Below are 23,210 nucleotides of genomic sequence, written 5' to 3' on the forward strand. Positions count from 1 at the left end.
AGAGGCAGAGAATGTGTTGTACTCACATAGCATGTTAAGAAATAATAACACCCACTGACCATCTCAAATACTTGGTTATTGGCCACTTCTTTTATTCTCCATCATCATTTTATTATCTAACTTTTTACAATATTATGTAGTACCAAGATGGAAAAAAATGGTACATAGGTTGTGTCCTATGCTGCAGATTCAAATTACTTCCTAGATGGATTACTTGATTAATTCCATAGGGGCCAATGCTTGATGAATCTACCAACTTTTACACTCGAATCCATGAACCGCATCTATTAAACTTAGTAACTTGTGAGGAGAGGAGAGTATAATTACTCTTGGAAGGCCTTCCCAATGATAATCCTCTGAATTAAAACTCATTGGGGGTGCTGTAACAATAAGACCATAACATAGCATAACTGATTCAAGCTTAGAGCTCTACCTTCAGCTTTAACACTTCAACAGTCAATGCATCTGTATCTTGAATTATTACTGGTGTTTAATTTCCTTAGTAACTGGAGGTGCTTCTTCAATAGCTTTCCGAGCCACCTCACGTTCTTTGATAACCTTGGCATTTGCCACTTCTACTTGTATTTGCACAACATTCAATACATCATTTAGCTTGGAAATTTCAAGGGCTTTTGCCTCCTCCAGATCAGTCTGTAAGTGAATGAAGGGAAGTTATGCTGTAAATCTACTGTAATAGCATTTGTATGGATAGCCTCCATAGCCACAAAACCTTAATTTTTTCAGTAAAAGATAAGACATCTCTACCCGAAATCGCTCCTCAAACTGCAAGTGCCATGCAAGTTTTCTTTTTTTGAAGATAACTAAAAAAATTTACTAAAAGAAAAAGAAGATACAAGAAAGGTGATAAGTAATCACCCAAAGAGAAAGAAATAAAAAAAGAAAAACACCCAACAAGATTAAAACAGCCATCCATCCCAAACTACCCATGCATGGCCAACCCCTTTACACCAAAACTCTTACAACCTACACATAAATGATACAAAATAGATAAAAAAAACTCTGATCTTCATATCCCAAAAAACATACGCCCTTAACAGTCCCCAACCACCCATACCCACCACCCGGCTAAAAACCAAAACCAAAACGAAAATCCAAATCCTAATCTTAACAGTCCCCAATCTCTTTTGAATCCTGGATGCAAGCTTCTTGTTGTCTTCTGACTGCATTTTTATGTTTTCTTACTGCCTTGTAATGCCCAATGCCAAATGGAGCACCTTTTAGCCTTGCAAAAACCTTTGACACTGCTATCTGCTGGCGATTTTTCCTAACCATCTTAGATCTGCATCTTCTAGCTGTGTTTAAAGTTCCTGTAGCTCCTTTCAGCCTTCTGGCAAGTTCCTGGCCTCTATCCGACCCCTCCACCTCCTCCAAATCTTTTTCCTTTTCCTTGGTTCCATTCTTGAATCCTCAAATTGGCTCTTACATCCCATGAAGGACTAAATTACTTGAGTTACAGTCAACCACTGGCTCCTCTAGCTTGTCTTTCACCTCAATTTAGGGCCCCTGTTTCTCTTGCAGCCTGAGAAAATTTGGACAGATCATTACCAATTATGTGTATGTTGGAAATGCATGAATCCTTACAACTATGGGCCTTGGAAAACCACACTAAAGGATCAGATCAAACCACTCTGATCTTCTTGAGTTCTCTCCTAGCAACTCTTCGTCTCTAACTACATTGAGAAATGAGTGCTGCCTTCTGAAGACTCCTGTAGTACGAATGATTTCTGTGGCAACACCAGTAAGCCTACAAGCAACAAACAATTCATGATCATAACCACTAAATACAATATCCACAACTCAAATTTAAAAGACATAATACCCACTTTTGCAACAACTGGAATGTTAATGTTTGCTTTAAATCAACATCGTACGACAGAATCATATGCTACCATGGCAAAAGATTGAAAATTGAGTATGGGTTGGAAGGGTCATTACCTAGAGCAGCGGATCCCAAAGGAGAAGAAAAACAGATACCAACCTTGCTGCAGCTGTAGCCCTCCATCCATTGTATTCTTGAAAGGACTGTCGACAATTCGGATCTGCTTAACGGGCCCGAGCAGATCGAGCCAATTATAAAGGTTCTAGTTCCATGTTTATACCAGAATTGATAATTGGTTCGGTTCCAGTTCCCACACCCCAAAACCATTTATTTTGTTAGACATCTTTAGCATTTCCTACATTGTCTTATAATCTTTATCATACCATAAGTTTAAAGCATCAAATCTGATAAATACATATATAGGGGTGTTCAGCATTTTAACATATAAATAATTTATAATTTTACTATTAATTATAATAAATCTATACTATCAAAATTTAAATTCTGGGATAACGTTTAAATGGAAAAACCGGTTTTAAGTTTAATCGGTTCGGTTTTTATCCTATGTGATTGTATAAGCTAAGCTTTACGTTAAGAGTGACGGTTTTGAGTCTACAAATTTCTCCCGGTTCAGGATCGGTTTGGGAGTGCTTTTACCTAGATCAGACCCGAACCCTACCCGTTGACAACCCTCTCTCCAATGGCAGCCAACTTCCATTCGAGCCACCACATAAAGTGAGATGAGGTGAGAAACAGTCAGTCAATGATCCAACGGAACAAAAAGAAAACGCAAGTTCATTGAACATGGGCGTGTCTTGTACTCACATCATTATCAAAAGCCAGAAGGAATGGTAAGTCACATGAGTCGACAAGTCCTTCCCCAAAGTAGCAGCACCTCAAGCAATCGTAAACTGCACAGCGAATTAGTAACCCACACAACTGCAAGAGAACACCGAATGAAGCAGAGAAGTGTGGTGCTTACAACGAAGAGCGGATTGACTGTTTTATAGTAATGCCGCAAGAGCTTGCGCAGCACACCTGCAATTCCTGCATTCTTGGTGCCTGAACACACCAGAACCAAAGAAGATATGGCTGCCACCACAAACGGAAAACATTGTCTCCAAAAATGGTAAAAGATTGGATTGCAGGCATACTACAGCATGGACATACCTGTGCCACTTCCGAATCTGTTATCATGTCCGAGTCCCGTTTGTGCGCCCACGGCAATCACCTGTCATTCTGCCAATAATATCTAGTTAGAAATGTGTTGGGAAGGAAAAGTCCAAGAAGTGAATAGAGAGGAAGGAGGTCATTGTGGCTAATTCTGGGCTCCAACGTATGTGAGTCCATGGCTCGCAAATGCACCAGATCAAATGGCCGAGTGATCTCCGCTCAATGCAATATAGCAAAAGTGCCAATGCCTGAACATGTGCAGATGAGTTTAGAAAATTAAGAAATATTACAAGGGCAGCAACGAAAATAAAGAAATGGCAAACTTCAAAAAGTGTTAGCATATGCAAGCAACGGCGGCTTACGCGATCGCAGTCATTGCCGAAACCACAGTTGGCGGTGTGAGCTGCTAATAATGCACCTGCAAAGACAAGGTTGAAATTGGTTTAGAGATATTTATTCATCTGTTCAAGTACAAAATCAACATCATACGAGAGAATCAGATGCTACCATAGTGAAAGATTGAAGATTGAGTATGGGTTGGAAGGGTAATTACCTAGAGCAGCGGATCCCTAAGGAGAACAAAAAGAGATACCAAGCATGCTGCAGCCGTAGCCCTACATCCATTGTATTCTTGAAAGGGTTGTCAGCGATTTGGGTCTGCTTGACGGGCCCGCACAGACCGAGCCAAATATAAAGGTTCTGGTTCCATGTTTATACCAGAATTGATAATTGGTTCGGTTCTTGTTCCCACACACCAAAACTGGTTCATACCCAAAACCGTTTACTTTGTTAGGCATCTTTAGCATTTCCTACATTTTCTTATAATCATTATCATACCATAAGTTTAAAGCATCAAATCAAATAAATACATACATAGGGGTGTTCAGCATTCTAATATATAAATAATTTATAATTTTTCTATTAATTTTATTAACTCTATACTATCAAATTTTAAATTCTACGTTAACGTTTAAATAGAAAAAACGGTCTTAAGTTTAATCGGTTCGGTTTTTATCCTATGTAATTGTATAAACTTTTTACGATAAGAGTGACGGTTTTGGGTCTACATATTTGTCCCGATGAAGGATCGGTTCGGGAGTGCTTTTACCAAGATCAGACCTGAACCCCATCAGTTGACAGCACTATCTCCAATGGCAGCCATAAGTTTATTCATCTGTGCAAGTACAAAATCAACATCGTACGAGAGAATCATATGCTACCATAGCAAAAGATTGAAGATTGAGTATGGGTTGGAAGGGTCATTACCTAGAGCAGCGGATCCCAAAGGAGAATTGAAAGGGCTGTCAATGATTCCGGTCTGCATGACGGGCCCGAGCAGACCAAACCAACTATAAAGGTTCTGGTTCCATGTTTATACCAGAATTGATAATTGGTTCGGTTGTTGTTCCCACACCCCAAAACTGGTTCGTACCCAAATCCATTTATTTTGTTAGGCATCTTTAGAATTTCCTATATTATCTTATAATCATTATCATACCATAAGTTTAAAGCGTGAAATATGATAAATTCATACATAGGGATGTTCAACATTCTAACATATAAACAATTTATAATTTTTCTATCAATTTTATTAACTTTATACTATCAAAATTTAATTTCTTTGTTAACGTTTAAATAGAAAAAACGGTTTTAAGTTTAATTTGTTCGGTTTTTATCCAATGTGATTGTTTAAACTAAGTTTTACGTTAACAGTGACGGTTTTGCGTATATGTATATGTCCCGGTTAGGGATTGGTATGGGAGTGCTTTTACCTAGATCAGACCCGAACCCCACCCGCTGACAGGCCTCTCTCCAATGGTAACCAACTTCCATTCGAGCCACCACATAAAGCGAGATGAGGTGAGATATAGTCAGCCACTGATCCAATGGAACAAAAAGAAAATGCAAGTTCATTGAACATGGGCCTGTCTTATACTAACATCATTATCAAAAGCCGGAAGGAATGGTAACTCACATGTGGGGACAAGTCCTTCCCAAAAGTAGCAGCACGTCAAGCAATCCTAAAGTGCACATATAACACAGCGGAATTAGTAACCCACACAACCACAAGAGAACACTGAATGTAGCGGAGAAGTGAGATGCTTACAACGAAGAACGGATTGACTTCTTTATAGTAATGCCGTAAGAGGTTGCGCAGCACTCCCGCAATTCCTGCATTCCTGGTCCCTGAACACATCAGAACCAAGGAGTTTATTGCAACCACCGCAACTGGAAAACGATGTCTCCCAAAATGATAAAAGCTTGGATTACAGGCATACTATAGCATGGACATACCTGTGCCACTTCTGAATCCGTTGTCACGTCTGAGTCCTGTTTGCGCGCCCACGACAACCACCTGTCCATTATATTCCGTCAGAAATGGGTGGGGAGGGAAAAGCCAAAGAAGTGAATAGAGAGGAAGGAGGTTATTGTGGCTTATTCCGGGCTCCAGCGTATGTGAGGCCAAGGCTTGCAACATCTCCGGATCAAACGCCCGAATCATCTCCGCTCAATGCAATATAGCAGAAGTGCCAATGCCTGATGATGTCCAGATGAGTTTAAAAAATAAGATAGATGACAAGGCAGAATGAACAATAAAGAAATGGCCAACTTGAAAAAAGTGTTAGCATAAACAAGCAACGACGGCTTACGGGATCGCAGTCATTGCTGAAACCACACTGGGCGGTGCAAGCTTTTAATAATGCATCTGCAATGACAAGTTTGAAATTGGTTCAGAGATATTTATTCATCTGTGCAAGTACAAAATCAACATTGTACGAGAGAATCATATGCTACCATAGCAAAAGATTGAAGATTGAGTTTGGGTTGGAAGGGTCATTACCTAGAGCAGCGGATCCCAAAGGAGAAGAAAAAGAGATACCAACCTCGCTGCTACCGTAGCCCTCCATCCTTTTTATTCTTGAAAGGGCTGTCAACGATGCGGGTCGGCTTGATGGGCCAGAGCAGACGGAGCCAATTATAAAGTTTCTGGTTCCATGTTTTACCAGAGTTGATAATTGGTTCGGTTCTTGTTCCCACACCCAAAACCGGTTCATACCCCAAACCATTTATTTTGTTAGGCATCTTTGGCATTTCGTACATCTTCTTATAATCATTATCATAACATAAGTTTAAAGCGTCAAATCTAACAAATACATACATAGGGGTGTTCAGCATTCTAACATATAAATAATTTATAATTTTTTTTATCAATTTTATTAACTCTATACTTTAAATTCTACGTTAACGTTAAAATAGAAAAAACGGTTTAAAGTTTAATCGGTTCAGTTTTTATCCTATGTGATTGAATAAACTAAGTTTTATGTTAACAGTGACGGTTTTGAGTCTACAAATTTCTCCCGGTTCAGGATTGGTTTGGGAGTGCTTTTACCTAGATCAGACCCGAACCCATCCATTGACAGCCCTCTCTCCAATGGCAGCCAACTTCCAATCGAGCCTCCACATAAAGCGAGATGAGGAGAGATACAATCAGTCACAAATCAAATGGAACAAAAAGAAAACGCAAGTTCATTGAACATGGGCTTGTCTTATACTCACATCGTTATTGAAAGCCGGAAGGAATGGTAAGTCACATGATTGGACAAGTCCTTCCCCAAAGTAGCAGCACCACGAGGAATCCTAAAGTGCACATATAACACAACCGAATTAGTAACCCACACAACCACAAGAGAACACTGAATGTAGCGGAGAAGTGAGATGCTTACAACGAAGAGCGGATTGGCTTTTTCAAAGTAATGCCGTAAGAGGTTGCGCAGCACTCCCGCAATTCCAGCATTCCTGGTCCCTGAACACAGCAGAACCAAGGAGGTTATTGCAACCACCGCAACCGGAAAACAATGTCTCCATAAATGATAAAAGCTTGGATTGCTGGCATATTATAGCATGGAAATACCTGTGACACTTCTGAATCTGTTGTCACATCTGAGCCCTGTTTGCGCTCCCACGACAATCACCTGTAATAACATTCAGTCAGAAAAGGGTGGGGAAGGAAAAGTCCAATAAGTTAATAGAGAGGAAGGAGGTTATGGTGGCTTATTCTGGGCTTCAGCGTATGTGAGGCCAAGGCTCACAACATCTCCGGATCGAACGCCCGAGTCATCTCCACTTCATGCAATATAGCAGAAGTGCCAAAGCCTGATGATGTCCAGATGAGTTTAAAAAATAAGAAAGATGACAAGGCAGAATGAACAATAAAGAAATGGCCAACTTGAAAAAAGTGTTAGCATATACAAGCAACGACGGTTTACAGGATCGTAGTCATTGATGAAACCACACTAGGCGGTGCGAGCTGCTAATAATGCGCCTGCAATGACAAGGTTGAAATTGGTTTAGAGATATTTATTCATCATCAACACCGCACGACTGAATCATGTGCTACCATAGCAAAAGATTGAAGATTGAGTTTGGGTTGGAAGGGTCATTACCTAGAGCAGCGGATCCCAAAAGAGAAGAAAAAGAGATACCAACTTCGCTGCTACCGTAGCCCTCCATCCTTTTTATTCTTGAAAGGGCTGTCAACGATGCGGGTCGGCTTGATGGGCTAGAGCAGACGGAGCCAATTATAAAGTTTCTGGTTCCATGTTTTACCAGAATTGATAATTGGCTCGGTTCTTGTTCCCACACCCAAAACCGGTTCATACCCAAAACCATTTATTTTGTTAGGCATCTTTGGCATTTCGTACATCTTCTTATAATCATTATCATAACATAAGTTTAAAGCGTCAAATCTAACAAATACATACATAGGGGTGTTCAGCATTCTAACATATAAATAATTTATAATTTTTTTTATCAATTTTATTAACTCTATACTTTAAAATTTTAAATTCTACGTTAACGTTAAAATAGAAAAAACGGTTTAAAGTTTAATCGGTTCAGTTCTTATCCTATGTGATCGAATAAACTAAGTTTTACGTTAAGAGTGACGGTTTTGAGTCTACAAATTTCTCCCGGTTCAGGATTGGTTTGGGAGTGCTTTTACCTAGATCAGACCCGAACCCATCCGTTGACAGCCCTCTCTCCAATGGCAGCCAACTTCTATTCGAGCCTCCACATAAAGCGAGATGAGGAGAGATACAATCAGTCACAAATCAAATGGAACAAAAAGAAAACGCAAGTTCATTGAACATGGGCTTGTCTTATACTCACATCGTTATCGAAAGCCGGAAGGAATGGTAAGTCACATGATTGGACAAGTCCTTCCCCAAAGTAGCAGCACCACGAGGAATCCTAAAGTGCACATATAACACAACCGGATTAGTAACCCACACAGCCACAAGAGAACACTGAATGTAGCGGAGAAGTGAGATGCTTACAACGAAGAGCGGATTGGCTTTTTCAAAGTAATGCCGTAAGAGGTTGCGCAGCACTCCCGCAATTCCAGCATTCCTGGTCCCTGAACACAGCAGAACCAAGGAGGTTATTGCAACCACCACAACGGGAAAACAATGTCTCCATAAATGATAAAGCTTGGATTGCTGGCATATTATAGCATGGAAATACCTGTGCCACTTCCAAATCTGTTGTCACATTTGAGCCCCGTTTGCGCTCCCACAACAATCACCTGTAATAACATTCAGTCAGAAATGGGTGGGGAAGGAAAAGTCCAATAAGTTTGTTTGACTGCTGCTACAGTAGTCCGAAGAAGAAGAAGAAGAAGAAGAAGAAGAAGAGAAGAAGAAGGGTCAGTCAAAAATCTGATGGTTAACCCATCCAGTCGACCCCCTTAATCTATATTAGATTCTAATAATGTTTACAAAGACAGAAATGCCCTTACTTAAGTGTGGGGCAGAGTAACTCTAATAACACTGCCACATAAGCAAGTTACTTAATAAACAGAAGAAGACTAAACTACCCCTATTCAGCACATTTTAACACTCCCCCCCAAGCTGGAGAATATGTCATATAATCCCAGCTCGTTACATAGATAGTTCACTTTCCCCGATCTTAGAGCTTTTGTAAACAAATCTGCCCATTGGTCATTGGAGCCCACATGTTCTGTATTTATCTCTCCGGCAAGAACCTTCTCTCTCACAAAGTGGCAATCAACTTCTATGTGCTTTGTTCTCTCATGAAAGACAGGATTGGATGAGATATGGAGTGCAGCTTGGTTGTCACAGTACAATTTCATAGGTTTATCCATGTGAAACCCAATTTCTTGTAGTAGATTCCTCAGCCACACTAATTCACAGGTAGTGTGAGCCATGGCCCTATATTCGGCTTCAACACTGCTTCTGGCTACAACCGTCTGTTTTTTACTCTTCCATGTCACAAGATTTCCTCCCATAAATGTGCAATAGCCTATAGTAGATCTTCTGTCACTCACTGAGCTTGCCCAGTCTGCATCTGTATACCCAACTACTTCAAGTTTTCCTCCTGGTTTATACAATAGCCCACGGCCTGGCGCTCCTTTTAGATACTCACAATTCTAAGGACTGCATCCCAGTGAGGTACACGAGGGTTCTGCATGAATTGGCTCACCACACTGACTACAAAGGAGATGTCGGGTCTCGTGATAGTCAGATAGTTCAGCTTTCTCACTAGTCGTCTATACCTTCCAGGATCTTCAAATACTTCTCCTATATCACTGCTCACCTTAACATTTGGTTCCATAGGGGTCTCAGCCGGTTTTGCACATAACTGTCCTGTTTCTTCCAATAGATGGACATATTTCCTTTGGCATAGATTCAAACCTTGTTTTGACCTGGCAACCTCTATTCCCAAGAAATACTTTAATGTTCCAAGGTCCTTTGTTTGAAAATGATTTTTCAGAAATACCTTGTAGAGAACACTGATGTGGGCCCCACTGCAGTGGTCCCCACTGTGTTCGTAGGACAGCAGTATTTGTTTCAGTTATAGTAGTGTCAGTTTGCTGATTCAGCTGTTATTTATTTCAGTTTTATTTACTTTCTTTATTATGTAAGTACCAAGGGCAGATGTGTCCTTTCATCATGTACTAAACATAAACCTATAAATATTAAGAGAGTGGCGGCGACAGATCTGTCAGAATCTGTCCCTCCTTTCAGCAACTTGTGTTCTCTTGCTTCTCTTCTATTCTCTCCATTTTCTCTCATCTTCTTTTCTGTTTTACAAACCTAAAACCTTTTAGGATTCAAGACTGATTACAGTCTTGATCTTCTACTTGGTATCAGAGCCTATCTAGGGCTTCTCATGTGTATCTAGTCCAGCCGATCACATGAGAACTAGCTAGGGCTGGAAGCCTTGAAGAAGTTTTCGGCGGCTGAATCTTGGAGATTACTGGGAGAGGTTCGCAGCAGTTGAAGACTTGCCGCAACCTGCAGAGAGTTGGTAACCAAGAAGAGGCAGCGAAGGCTAGGGTTCAGGTAACCCTAGAAGACAGTACACGAAGGCAGGTAATCAGTAAGTAAGTTTGTTTCTTTACTGATGTTTAGAGATTGCAATCAGCCGAGATAGGTTGGACCTATCTAGAAAGAGGGGCCGAACTGTGTCCAAGTTTGCTCTAGGGTTTGGCTTGCCGAACTGTGATTAAGTTTGTGTCTAGGGTTTGATTGTTGGGCCAAACCCCCTCTTCAAAGGGGATTAGTTTTTAGGGTTTCACAGTGCCCAACGACAAGTCCTACTGGTGCGGACTGCTTGGAGAGTGCAGCTGAGCACTTTAGTGATTTCAAATCACTAATTTTCTTCAAACCTACAGTTGAAACCCTATTTTTGCTCTCACAGTAGTGGGCCCCGTAGTAGTGGTTTCAGAGAACAACATCTCAGATTGATAGGCGATTGATTTCAGATCAGTTTTGTGTTGGTATTCCTGATCGGATCAGATCAGTTTCGGATCAGCTTTTAGACTTACTTCCTTGACTCTGTTTTTTGGTATAATTGCTCTAACAGTTTGAATCTTGATCAAAGATGGAGTTCAAGGGCAGGGAGATAGTAGTTTTGGAAACCACAATTATGGTAATGTATCTGAAACCGGGTTTCGGATTACAACTATGAGATTTGATGGGTCAAATCATTTGGAGTGGGCACAATCAGCCATGATGGCTATTAGAGGAAGGGGAAAACTGGGTTACCTCTTGGGAGATGTGAAAGAACCTTCCAAGGAGGACCCAATATACACCAAGTGGGTTCAAGAGAACTATTTAGTTATGGCATGGCTGTGTAATTCCATGCAGCCACATATCAGCCGAAATTACTTGTGGGCAAAGACAGCCAAAGAAATATGGGATGTTGTGAAAGAAACCTATTCCCAACCCCTCAATGTTGCCAGAGCCTATGAACTGAAGTGTGAGGTGAACAGCCTTAAACAAGGAGAAAAGCCAGTTTCTGTCTACTTCTCTACCTTGAAATCCTTGTGGCATGAGATTGACCATCTGGAGACCCTTGAGTGGGAGAGTCCCAAAGATGCACAAACTCACAGAAAACAAGTTGAGACGAATAGGGTATTTGAGTTTCTGGCTGGTTTGAATTCAGAATATGGCATTGTGCAACAACAGATATTGACAAGAGATAGTGTGATCCTTTCTCAAGCATACTCCTTGGTGCATAGTGAAGAGACCAGGAGGAAAGTTATGATGCAGCCTCAGCCTTCTTACACAGCCTTGACAGCTATTAAACCCAAGCCAGGGGGTGACTCAGAAAGGGACCGGAAGAAGGAAGATAAACAGGATCTGGTATGTGAACATTGCAAGAAACCCAAGCACACAAAAGATACTTGTTGGAAGCTACATCCTCACTTGGTCCCAGCAAAACTGAGAAATAAGAAGGGTAATGCTCATATGGCAGTGAACACTGATTCAACATCCTCATCAGGTACATCCCTGGAGACTTTAGCTACTGTTCGGGCTGTCCTCATACAGTTGGAAAAGGAAGTTGGAAGTTCAGCTCAGCCATCCCAGTCCCCATCAGCTCCTGCTACATCTGCATTTGCACATTCAGGTACTCGAGCCTTAGCTTACCATGTTAGAGTATCCATTGCTGATGGCTAGCTTGCCATCTTTGTTTACTTCTTATCACTTGTCCTCTGGCCGAGATAGAGTATCCATTGCTGATGGCTCTCTTGTTCCCATTTCGGGCAAGGGGGACATCAAGTTATCGGACACTATCTCTTTATCTTATGTTTTACATGTTCCTAAGCTTGATACCAACCTCCTTTCAGTTAGTAGTATTACCAAACACATGAACTGTTCAGTAACCTTTTTCCCTGACCGATGTATTTTTCAGGATTTGGAGACGAGGAAGGTGATTGGAACTGGCCGTGAGACGAACGGGATCTATCTGCTTGGGGAGAGTACCCGACGGGAAGAGTTAGTGGATAAGAAGTCTTTTGTTTCCCAGTTTGTGAGTTCGGTTATGCCAAACCGATTGGGTCATTTGTCTTTTAAGTCTTTGAAGAGTCTGTTTCCTGCTTTATTTGAGTCTGTTGAGCTATCAGAGTTGAGGTGTGAGAGTTGTGAGCTTGCCAAACATTGTAGAACCTCTTATTCTTTAAGTAATAAAAGGAGTAATTTCCCTTTTGATATTGTGCATACTGATGTTTGGGGGCCATATCATATCTCTTCTATGGGTGGGTACAGATATTTTCTATTGTTTGTTGATGACCATACCCGGTTTTCTTGGGTATATCTTATGCATTCTTGGGATGAGGTTCCTGCTCTGACCCAAAACTTCCATCAAATGATTCTCACTCAGTTTGGAACTAAAATCAAAGTCCTCAGATCTGATAATGCAAATGAATACTTTGCTCAACCATTGACCTCCTACCTTCGTAGCCATGGAGTTATTCACCAGAGCACTTGCCCTTATACACCACAGCAGAACGACGTTGCCTAAAAGTAGAATAGGCATATCTTGGAGGTGGCTAGAAGCATTATGTTTACCTCCAATGTACCTATTCGCTTCTGGGGTGATGCTATCCTCACGATAGTTTATCTCACTAATCGAGTTCCTTCCCGGGTCCTTGATATGAGAACCCCCTTTTCCCTTCTTTACCCAGACAAGGAGTTGTTCATTGTTCCCCTTAAAACCTTTGGTTGTACCTGTTTCGTCTAGCTTCTCGGGCTTCATCATTCCAAGTTTGACCCTAAGGCCTCCAAATGCATTTTCCTTGGTTATGCACAAACTCAAAAGGGTTGCTGCTATGATCCGGTTTTAGGGAAACGGTTTGTCTCTATGGATGTCACCTTCTTTGAGGAGACACCCTACTATCCTAGGGTTTCTCCTCAGGGGGAGAGCAGTGAGAGTGGAAGTTGGGCTGTTTTGAGCAGTGAGAGTGGAAGTGGGGCTGTTCCTTTACCTATTCCACTGGGTAATGAAGGTTGTAGTGGTGAGGGTGGTCATAGGGAGCCGGAGTTGAGAGTCTATCACAGGCGATGCAGGCAGGTTGATCCTAGTCTTCGACAGTCCCGGCCAGATCTAGTTCCTTCTGCGGCTCCAGATCCAGAGCCTACTGAGATACCTCTCGCTGTTGCCACTTCCCCTCCTGTGGATGACCTTGATCTCCCTATTGCCATTCGCAAAGGGAAACGACATTGCACCACTTCTACAACTCACAACATCTCACAGTTCCTATCCTATGATCGTCTATCACCATCTTACCGGTCCTATCTCACTTCCTTTGCCGATGTCCCTATTCCAAGAACAGTGCAAGAAGCCTTATCAGTTCCAGAATGGAAAGATGCAATGCAAGTCGAAATGGATGCCCTGTTGAAGAATAATACCTGGACACTGGTTGACCCACCAAAAGGAAAGAAACTGGTGGGATGCAGATGGGTATTCACTGTGAAGCATAATGCTGATGGCTCTATTGAAAGATACAAAGCCCGGTTGGTTGCAAAGGGATTCACTCAGACTTATGGTATAGACTACTTGGATACCTTTGCCCCAGTAGCCAAGATGACCACCATTCGAGTTTTGTTATCCCTTGCAACAAATCATTCTTGGCCCCTGTTTCAGATGGATGTTAAAAATGCCTTTCTGAATGGAGACTTACAAGAAGAGGTTTACATGCAGTTGCCTCCTGGATTCTATGATACAGAGACAGGTAAGAAGGTTTGCCGACTGAACAAGGCATTGTATGGTTTGAAGTAGTCACCTAGAGCCTGGTTTGATAGGTTCAGATTAGCCCTTGGAAGGTTTGGTTATGTACAGGCCCAGTTAGATCATATTCATCAAAAGGATGGAGTCCTCTCTGACACTACTAGCAGTATATGTACATGATATTGGTGACAGGAAATGACAGTCATGAGATTGAGTCTCTCAAGCAGCTCCTTCATCAAGAGTTTGAGGTAAAAGATCTTGGTGCACTACAATATTTTTTGGGTATTGAGGTTGCTAGGTCAAAGCAGGGGATTTTTATCTCTTAGAGAAAATATGTTCTAGATCTGTTGGCGGAAACTGGAAAGCTGGGTGTTAAGCCGACCGATACACCCATTGAACAAAATCACAAGATTAGTGCAGAGGGTGGGGACCCTCTTGAGGACAAAGTTATGTTCCAACGGTTGGTTGGAAAGCTTCTATATCTCTATCTCACTCGGCCGGATATCAGCTATGCAGTTAGTGTTGTCAGCCAGTACATGCACTCCCCTAGAACTTCTCATCTTCTTGTGGCAGAACGAATATTAGCATACTTGAAGAGATGCCCGGGTAGAGGTATATTACTCAGGAACAATAATCACATGAGGGTGGAAGTCTATACAGATGCTGATTGGGCTGGAAGTGTTGATGACAGAAGGTCTACCTCTGGATATTGTGCCCTTGTGGGAGGTAACCTTGTCTCTTGGAGGAGTAAGAAGCAGAGTTTTGTTTCCCGTTCCAGTGCTGAAGCGGAATATAGGTCAATGGCTAATGGAGTGGCTGAAATCTTATGGCTGAGGTCACTACTTGAAGAGTTGGGTATTGACTATGAAAAGCCCTTAATGTTGTATTGTGATAATCAGACAGCTATTAATATAGCCCACAACCCAGTGCAGCATGACAGAACTAAACATATCGAAGTTGATCGACATTTTGTGCGAGAAAGAGTTATATCACAAGAAGTGTGTCTTCCATACACCACATCCAATATGCAGCTCGCGGATATCCTCACCAAGGCTGTACTGAGGAAGAAGTTAGAGACAGACCTATCCAAGTTGGGCATGATAGATATCTACTCCCAACTTGAGGGGGAGTGTAGAGAACACTGATGTGGGTCCCACTGTAGTGGTCCCCACTGTGTTCGTAGGACAACAGTATTTGTTTCAATTATAGTAGTGTCAGTTTGAGTCAGTTTGCTAATTCAGCTGTTATTTATTTCAGTTTTATTTACTTTCTTTATTATGTAAGTACCAAGGGCAGATGTGTCCTTTCATCATGTACTAAACATAAACCTATAAATATTAAGAGAGTGGCGGCGGCAGATCTGTCAGAATCTGTCCCTCCTTTCAGCAACTTGTGTTCTCTTGCTTCTCTTCTATTCTCTCCCTTTTCTCTCATCTTCTTTTCTGTTTTACAAACCTAAAACCTTTTAGGATTCAAGACTGATTACAGTCTTGATCTTCTACTTACCTTTAGTTTGCCAATCTCCAATTTATCACTACCAGTGATGACAATATCATCCACATAGACCACTAATAAAATCTTCCCAGCTTCTGAGTCATAGTTGAACACTGAGTGATCAACTTGGCATTGCTTCATTCCAAAACTCTTCACCACTTCGCTGAACTTCCCAAACCAAGCACGTGGAGATTGCTTCAACCAATAAATTGCTTTTTTCAGCTTGCACACCTTACCACCCTCCCCCTAAGCAACAAACCCAGGTGGTTGCTCCATATATACCTCCTCCACTAGATCACCATGGAGGAAGGCATTCTTTATGTCAAGTTGAAGGAGAGGCCAATCATATATAACTGCCAAGGAAATTAGGACACAAACGGAAACAATTTTAGCCACCGGAGAGAATGTCTCCATGTAGTCCACACCATACAACTGTGAGTAACCTTTAGCAACAAGTCTGGCATTCAGACGCTCCACACTATCATCTGGCAAGTATTTCACAGTATACACCCATTTACAGCCCACAACATGCTTACCAGGTGGGAGAGTAGTAAGTTCCCATGTTTGAGTATGTTGAAGAGCAGAAAGTTCCTCCTCCATTGCCCGCCGCCATCCAAGTGAACTAAGAGATTCTTGAACATTGTTAGGTATGGAAATAGAAGACAAAAGTGAGATGTAAGGTAGAAAGACGAGATAATGAAACAAAATTGGAAATGGGATGGAGTGTAGAACTACGTTTGCCTTTCTATAAGGCAATGGGTAGGTTAAGATTTGAAGGTTCAGCAATAGGAGCCATGAGAGGATCCGCAGATGAGGTAGAAGCAGGAGGAGGGGCCGGTGTTGTTCGAAGTTTATACACTTGTCGGATCGGTGGTCGTTCAGTGGTGAAAACATGTAGGGTGAGGACAAGGGTGCTTCATGACTGGAGAAGAAGGGGACAGACTCAAAAAAGGTGACATCAGGGCAGACATAGCACTTTCGGGCAATGGGATTATAACACTTGTACCCTTTTTGAGTCCGAGAGTAGCCGAAGAAGACACATTTAATTGAGCGTGCAACTAGCTTGTCTATTCCAGGACTCAGATTATGAACAAAGCACACACAACCAAAGACACGAGGAGTTAATGGAAACAGAGATAAAGTGGGAAACAAGATGGAGAAGGGGGACCGACCATGAAGAATAAAAGAGGGCATCCGATTAATGAGAATACATGCAGTGAGTATAGCATCACTCCAAAACCGTTTAGGAACATTCATGTGGTGAAGCATAGACCGAGCAATTTCAAGAAGATGACGATTCTTCCGTTCAGCCACCCCATTTTGTTGAGGGGTGAAAGCACACGAGGTCTGATGAATAATGCCATGCTGTTCTAAATACTGTTGAAATGCAGTAAGAAAGTATTCACGACCATTATCTGAACGGAGAACTTTGATTGGAACAACAAATTGTGTGCGTATTTCAGCATGGAATTTTTGAAAAATGGAAAATAATTCACTTCTTTCTTTCATTAAGTAAATCCATGTCATTCTTGAACAATCATCAATAAAGGAGACAAAATACTTGTACCCATTATAAGACTCTATTTTGATTGGACCCCAAACATCTGAATGAACCAAAGAAAAAGGACTCAACATACGACTCTGAACTCTTGGACTGAAGAACACATGACAGTGTTTACCAAACTGACGTTACTCACATTGTAAAACTGACAACTGACTCAATGATGGAACCAACATCTTGAGAACCTTGAGAGATGGATGTCCCAGTCGGCAATGCCATTGTAGAGGAGTAAGGGAAGTCTGAAGTGCAATTGAAGATCCACCGCCGTCAAGGTAATACAATCCACCGGCTTCATGCCCCCCACCAATCTTCTTCCCCATCTTGAGATCCTGAAAAACACAAGTGGAAGGAAAGAAGGTAACAGAACAGTTAAGAGCTTTGGTTATTTTACTAACAGACATAAGATTGAATGGAAACTTAGGTACATATAAAACAGATGGTAAGGGGACAGAAGCCAAGTCAACATTACCAACACCACAGATGGGAGATGAGGACCCATTGGCAAGTGTAACAGTTTGTGATGTGGAGGTTTTAGAAAGAGAAGAGAACACACCTGGAGATATGATCTGAGGCTCCAGAGTCAATAATCCATGAAGGAGTTTTAGATGACATGCAAACAATACCTGATTGGGCATATGTGGCAGTGGTATGTTGTGAAGTAGTTTGAAGGAACCATTCATACTCATCACGCGGAACACTCACCATCTCCCTCCTAGAAGTAGATGTAGATGTGGGAGGTGTTCGGTCTACCAGTTTTTGTCACTAATAGCAACCTCGCCTGCTACAGCATGATTAGCCCATTTAGAGGGAGGGCCATGTAGGTCATAACAGAAATTCACTGTGTGTCCATCCCTACCATAATGAGTACACTTCCTTGTAGAGTTGTTTTTTCCTCTGCCACGGCCTCCCCCTGAGTCACGGCCACCCCGACCAATCATGGAATTGCCACGGCCCCCTCTGGAATGACCTCCCCCTCTTGTACTATGTCCATCACCTCTAGCTGTCACAAGTGTTGATCTATCATACTGTGTGGGATTCTCTGTCTAACCCAAAGAAATTCTACGAAGCCTTGAGAATACTTCCTCAAGTGTAGGAAGAGTAGAACCCCCCAATATTTGAGCTCTAACTGGTTCATATTCCAACTTCAGCCCCACTAAAAATCTTGTAACATCTAGTTGCTCCCTTTGCTGTTGCTGAACTTGAATATCTGGAGTAAGGGGATGATAGACATTGTGTTTATTCCTTATATTCTTCATGCAGGCATAGTACTCTTCTAGTGTTTGGTTCCTTGTTGTAAATCAAAGTACTCATGATACAGCTGATATACTCTTGTTGTGTTATCTTGTTCAGAATATAGCTTCTTAGCATGCTCCCATATATCCTTAGCTGTATCAAGGAACATGAAGTTGGCACTGATTTTGGGTTCCATACTATTCCACAGCCAAGTCATGATTTGAGCATCTTCTTGTTCCCAATCGTCAAACCCTAGAGAGTCAACCGGTGGCTTCTCATATCTTACATGCTTTACTTTCTTCTTTGCCTTGAGAAAAACTTCCACTGATTTAGCCCATGGAACATAGTTCTCCCCATTTAGCTTAATTGAGGTCATTTGTACCCCTAGGTAGTCGGAGGAAATTACTACACTAGGTTTCTGATCATTGTAGCCATCTCCTATTGCTGCTATTGTACTCTTTCACAGTTGTCTCTAACTTTACTTCTCAGCTACAAGCTGATTGATGTTGTTTACAGTTTGATATTTCAGCACCTATTGCAGCCTCAAAACACCACAGTGGAAGCACACACTTGTTCTTATTCACACTACTGCTGACTTCACACACTTACGTCCCACATAAGCATCAGTTAACCATTCACTAATCACAAGTAGAGGCCCTCTTACAACCACCCAAGCACCACAACACAGCCAAATCTGCTGCACCCAGTTCAGACTTATTTAACACACTTAAGAGGGCATTACATAACCATAAGGAATTCGGCAAGGTCACTGCATTCTACCTTACACCACTCGGCCACTTACAGCAGCCCTAACACCATTCAACAACTTACAGCAGCCCTACACCATTTGGCTACTGCACACACAACCCTTCCTAGGGCAAGAATGAACCTAGTTCTCTAGGTTCTACTCAATACTAACAGCTTCTTGTAGGGTTTCTACCCAGAAATATAAGTAACACTAGAAGAAGAGAGAACCGACCTTCCTTTGAGAATATCAATCAACCATTCACTGCTGAAGTCACTTTCCTTGTTGAAGAAGGTTATGTGCAGCAGAGAGACAAGCTGTAATGTTTCTGACCTAGGGCAAACCATTTCTCTCCATCGGCTGACCAGAAACGAAGGTGAAGAGTCACGAACAATGCTGAGGTGCTTTACCAACTGACGTAGGTCAGGAGCATGGCTCTGATACCATGTTTCGACTGCTGCTACAGTAGTCCGAACAGGAAGAAGAAGAAGAAGAAGAAGAAGAAGAAGAAGAGAAGAAGGGTCAGTCGAAAATCTGATGGTTAACCCATCCAGTCGACCCCCTTAATCTATATTAGATTATAATAATGATTACAAAGACAGAAATGCCCTTACTTAAGTGTGGGGCAGAGTAACTCTAATAACATTGCCATATAAGCAAGTTACTTAATAAACAGAAGAAGACTAAACTACCCCTATTTGGCACATCTTAACAAAGTTAATAGAGAGGAAGGAGGTTATGGTGGCTTATTCTGGGCTTCAGCGTATGTGAGGCCAAGGCTCGCAACATCTCTGGATTGAACGCCCGAATAATCTCCGCACCATGCAATATGGCAGAAGTGCCAATGCAGGATGATGTCCAGATGAGTCTAGAAAATAAGAAAGATGACAAGGCAGAATGAACAATAAAGAAATGGCCAACTTGAAAAAAGTGTTAGCATATACAAGCAACGACAGCTTACAGGATCGCAGTCCTTGATGAAACCACACTAGGCGGTGCGAGCTTCTAATAATGCATCTGCAATGACAAGGTTGAAATTGGTTTAGAGATATTTATTCATCCGTGCAAGTACAAAATCAACATTTTACGAGAGAATCATATGCTACCATAGCAAAAGATTGAAGATTGAGTATGGGTTGGCAGGGTCATTACCTAGAGCAGCGGATCCCAAAGGAGAAGAAAAAGAGATACCAACCTCGCCGCTACCGTAGCCCTACATCCATTTTATTCTTGAAAGAGCTGTCAACGAGGCAGGTCGGCTTGACGGGCCAGATCAGACGGAGCCAATTATAAAGTTTCTGGTTCCATGTTTTACCAGAACTGATAATTGGTTTGGTTCTTGTTCCCACACCCAAAACAGGTTATTTTATTAGGCATCTTTGGAACTTCGTACATCTTCTTATAATCATTATCATAACATAAGTTTAAAGCGTCAAATCTAATAAATACATACATAGGGGTGTTCAGCATTCTAACATATAAATAATTTATAATTTTTCTATCAATTTTATTAACTCTATACTATCAAATTTAAATTTCTACGTTAACGTTAAAATAGAAAAAACGGTTTAATGTTTAACCGGTTCAGTTTGTATCCTATGTGATTGAATAAACTAAGTTTTACGTTAAGAGGGATGGTTTTGGGTCTCCATATTTGTCCCGGTTAAGGATCGGTTTGGGAGTGCTTTGACATAGATCAAACCCGAACCCATCCGTTGATAGCCCTCTCACCAATAGCAGCCAATTTCCATTCGAGCCTCCACATAAAGCGAGATGAGGAGAGATACAATCAGTCACTAATCAAATGGAACAAAAAGAAAATGCAAGTTCATTGAACATGGGCTTGTCTTATACTCACATCGTTATTGAAAACCAGAAGGAATGGTAAGTCACAAGATTGGACAAGTCCTTCCCCAAAGTAGCAGCACCATGAGCAATCCTAAAGTGCACATATAACACAATCGAATTAGTAATCCACACAACCACAAGAGAACACTGAATGTAGCGAGAAGTGAGATGCTTACAACGAAGAGCGGATTGGATTTTTCGTAGTAATGCCGTAAAAGGTTGCGTAGCACTCCCACAATTCCTGCATTCCTGGTCCCTGAACACATCAGAACCATGGAGGTTATTGCAACCACCACAACAGGAAAACAATGTCTCCAAAAATGATAAAAGCTTGGTTTGCTGGCATATTATAGCATGGAAATATCTGTGCCACTTCCGAATCCGTTGTCAAATCTGAGTCCCGTTTGCGCTCCCACGACGATCACCTGTCAATAACATTGAGTCAGAAATGGGTGGGGAAGGAAAAGTCCAAGAAGTGAAGAGAGAGAGAAGAAGGAGGTTATGGTGGCACATTCTGGGCTCCAGCGTATGAGAGGCCATGGCTCGCATCATCTCTGGATCAAAAGATTGAATCATATCTGCTGAATGCAATAAAGCAGAAGTCCCAATGCCTGAAGATGTCCATATGAGTTTAGAAAACCAAGAAAGGTTACAAGGGCATGATCGACAATAAAGAAATTGCAAATTTGAAAAAAGTGTTAGCATATACAAGCAACGGCGACTTACAGGATCGCAGTCGTTGCTGAAACCACACTAGGCGGCGCGAGCTGCTAATAACGCACCTGCAATGACAAGTTCGAAATTCGTTTATAGATATTTATTCATCTGTGCTAGTACAAAATCAACATCGTACGAGAGAATCATATGCTACCATAGAAAAAGATGGAAGATTGAGTTTGGGTTGAAGGGTCATTACCTAGAGCAGCGGATCCCAAAGGAGAAGAAAAGAGATACCAACCTTGCTGCAGCCGTAGCCCTTCATCCATTGTATTCCTGAAAGGACTGTCAACGATTCGGGTCTGCATGAGGGGCCTGAGCAGACCAAGCCAATTATAAAGGTTCTGGTTCCATGTTTATACCAGAATTGATAATTGGTTCGGTTGTTGTTCCCACACTCCAAAACCGGTTCATACCCAAATCCATTTATTTTGTTAGGCATCTTTAGAATATCCTACATTATCTTATAATCATTATCATACCATAAGTTTAAAGAGTCAAATATGATAAATACAAACATAGGGGTGTTCAACATTCTAAAATATAAACAATATAAAATTTTTTAATCAATTTTATTAAATTTATATTATCAAATTTTAAATTCTTTGTTAACGTTTAAATAGAAAAAAACGGTTTTAATTTTAATTTTTTCGGATTTTATCCCATGCGGTTGTTTAAACTAACTTTTAAGTTAACAGTGACGGTTTTGGGAATACGAATATGTCCCGGTTTGGAATCGGTTCGGGAGTGCTTTGACCTACATCAGACCCGAACCACACCCGTTGACAGCCCACTCTCCAATAGCAGCCAACTTCCATTCGAGCCACCACATGAAGCGAGATGAGGAGAGATACAATCAGTCAGTAATCAAACGGATCAAAAAGAAAACGCAAGTTCATTGAACATGGTGTTGTCTTATACTCACATCGTTATCAAAAGCCGGAAGGAATGGAAAGTCACGTGATCGGACAAGTCCTTCCCCAAAGTAGCAGCCCCGTGAGCAACCCTAAAGTGCACATATAACACAATTGAATTAGTAACCCACACAACCACAAGAGAACACTGAATGTAGCGAGAAGTGAGCTGCTCACAACGAAGAGCGGATTGGATTTTTCCTAGTAATGCCGTAAGAGGTTGTGTAGCACTCCCGCAATTCCTGCATTCCTGGTCCCTAAACACATCAGAACAATGGAGGTTATTGCAACCACCACAACAGGAAAACAATGTCTCCAAAAATGATAAAAGCTTGGGTTGCTGGAATATTATAGCATGGAAATACCTGTGCCACTTCCGAATCCGTTGTCAAATCTGAGCCCCGTTTGCACTCCCACGACGATCACCTGTCAATAACATTCAGTCAGAAATGGGTGGGGAAGGAAAAGTCCAAGAAGTGAAGAGAGAGAGGAAGGAGGTTATGGTGGCTCATTCAGGGCTCCAGCGTATGATAGGCAACGGCTCGCCTCATCTCTGGATCGGAAGCTTGAATCATATCTGCTGAATGCAATAAAGCAGTAGTCCCAAAGCCTGAAGACGTCCAGAAGAGTTTAGAAAAAAAAAAAAGGTTA

The 23,210-nt window shown here is 41.6% G+C and overlaps 1 protein-coding gene across 14 annotated transcripts; it reads right to left on the reverse strand.

Annotated features, from left to right (window-relative positions):
• Positions 1–790: 790 nt before the first annotated feature.
• LOC148842254 (uncharacterized) lies at positions 791–21,287 on the reverse strand. Of its 14 annotated transcripts, none has more exons than XR_016103055.1 (23): positions 21,105–21,287; positions 20,939–21,019; positions 20,233–20,837; positions 20,042–20,097; positions 8,537–8,597; positions 8,350–8,429; positions 8,183–8,263; positions 7,459–8,081; positions 7,265–7,337; positions 6,927–7,168; positions 6,739–6,818; positions 6,572–6,652; positions 5,856–6,470; positions 5,665–5,720; positions 5,309–5,551; positions 5,121–5,200; positions 4,989–5,034; positions 3,567–4,891; positions 3,376–3,431; positions 2,823–3,261; positions 2,666–2,751; positions 1,646–1,765; positions 791–1,540 (listed from the first exon to the last, which is right to left on the reverse strand). XR_016103055.1 is itself a non-coding variant. In XM_088957038.1 (22 exons), the coding sequence occupies exons 15-18, from the start codon at positions 5,514–5,516 to the stop codon at positions 4,791–4,793; spliced, it is 435 nt and encodes a 144-aa protein (XP_088813164.1). In that variant the 5' UTR covers positions 5,517–5,551; positions 5,665–5,720; positions 5,856–6,470; positions 6,572–6,652; positions 6,739–6,818; positions 6,927–7,168; positions 7,265–7,337; positions 7,459–8,081; positions 8,183–8,263; positions 8,350–8,429; positions 8,537–8,597; positions 20,042–20,097; positions 20,233–20,837; positions 20,939–21,019; positions 21,105–21,287; the 3' UTR covers positions 791–2,751; positions 2,823–3,261; positions 3,376–3,431; positions 3,567–3,773; positions 4,786–4,790. The 14 variants fall into 14 exon arrangements, 2 of the variants coding, with proteins under 2 accessions (XP_088813164.1, XP_088813163.1); XR_016103053.1 differs by having other exon boundaries at positions 1,957–2,751; XR_016103051.1 differs by having other exon boundaries at positions 791–2,751; positions 3,567–3,773; positions 4,786–4,839.
• Positions 21,288–23,210: the final 1,923 nt, after the last annotated feature.

This window comes from Nelumbo lutea, chromosome 8, assembly GCF_056320005.1.
Source record: "Nelumbo lutea isolate HS-2025 chromosome 8, American lotus-T2T, whole genome shotgun sequence".
NCBI lineage: Eukaryota > Viridiplantae > Streptophyta > Magnoliopsida > Proteales > Nelumbonaceae > Nelumbo > Nelumbo lutea.

Excerpts from the sequence above, each read along its gene's own strand:
- LOC148842254 (XM_088957038.1), bottom strand. The coding sequence starts at position 5,516 with ATGATTCGGGCGTTTGATCCGGAGATGTTGCAAGCCTTGGCCTCACAT. Across the intron at positions 5,035-5,120 it reads AAGTCAATCCGTTCTTCGTT|GATTGCTTGACGTGCTGCTA; the intron begins GTAAGCATCTCA and ends TGTGCACTTTAG. Across the intron at positions 4,892-4,988 it reads GGAAGGACTTGTCCCCACAT|TGGCTGACTATATCTCACCT; the intron begins GTGAGTTACCAT and ends CCATTGGATCAG.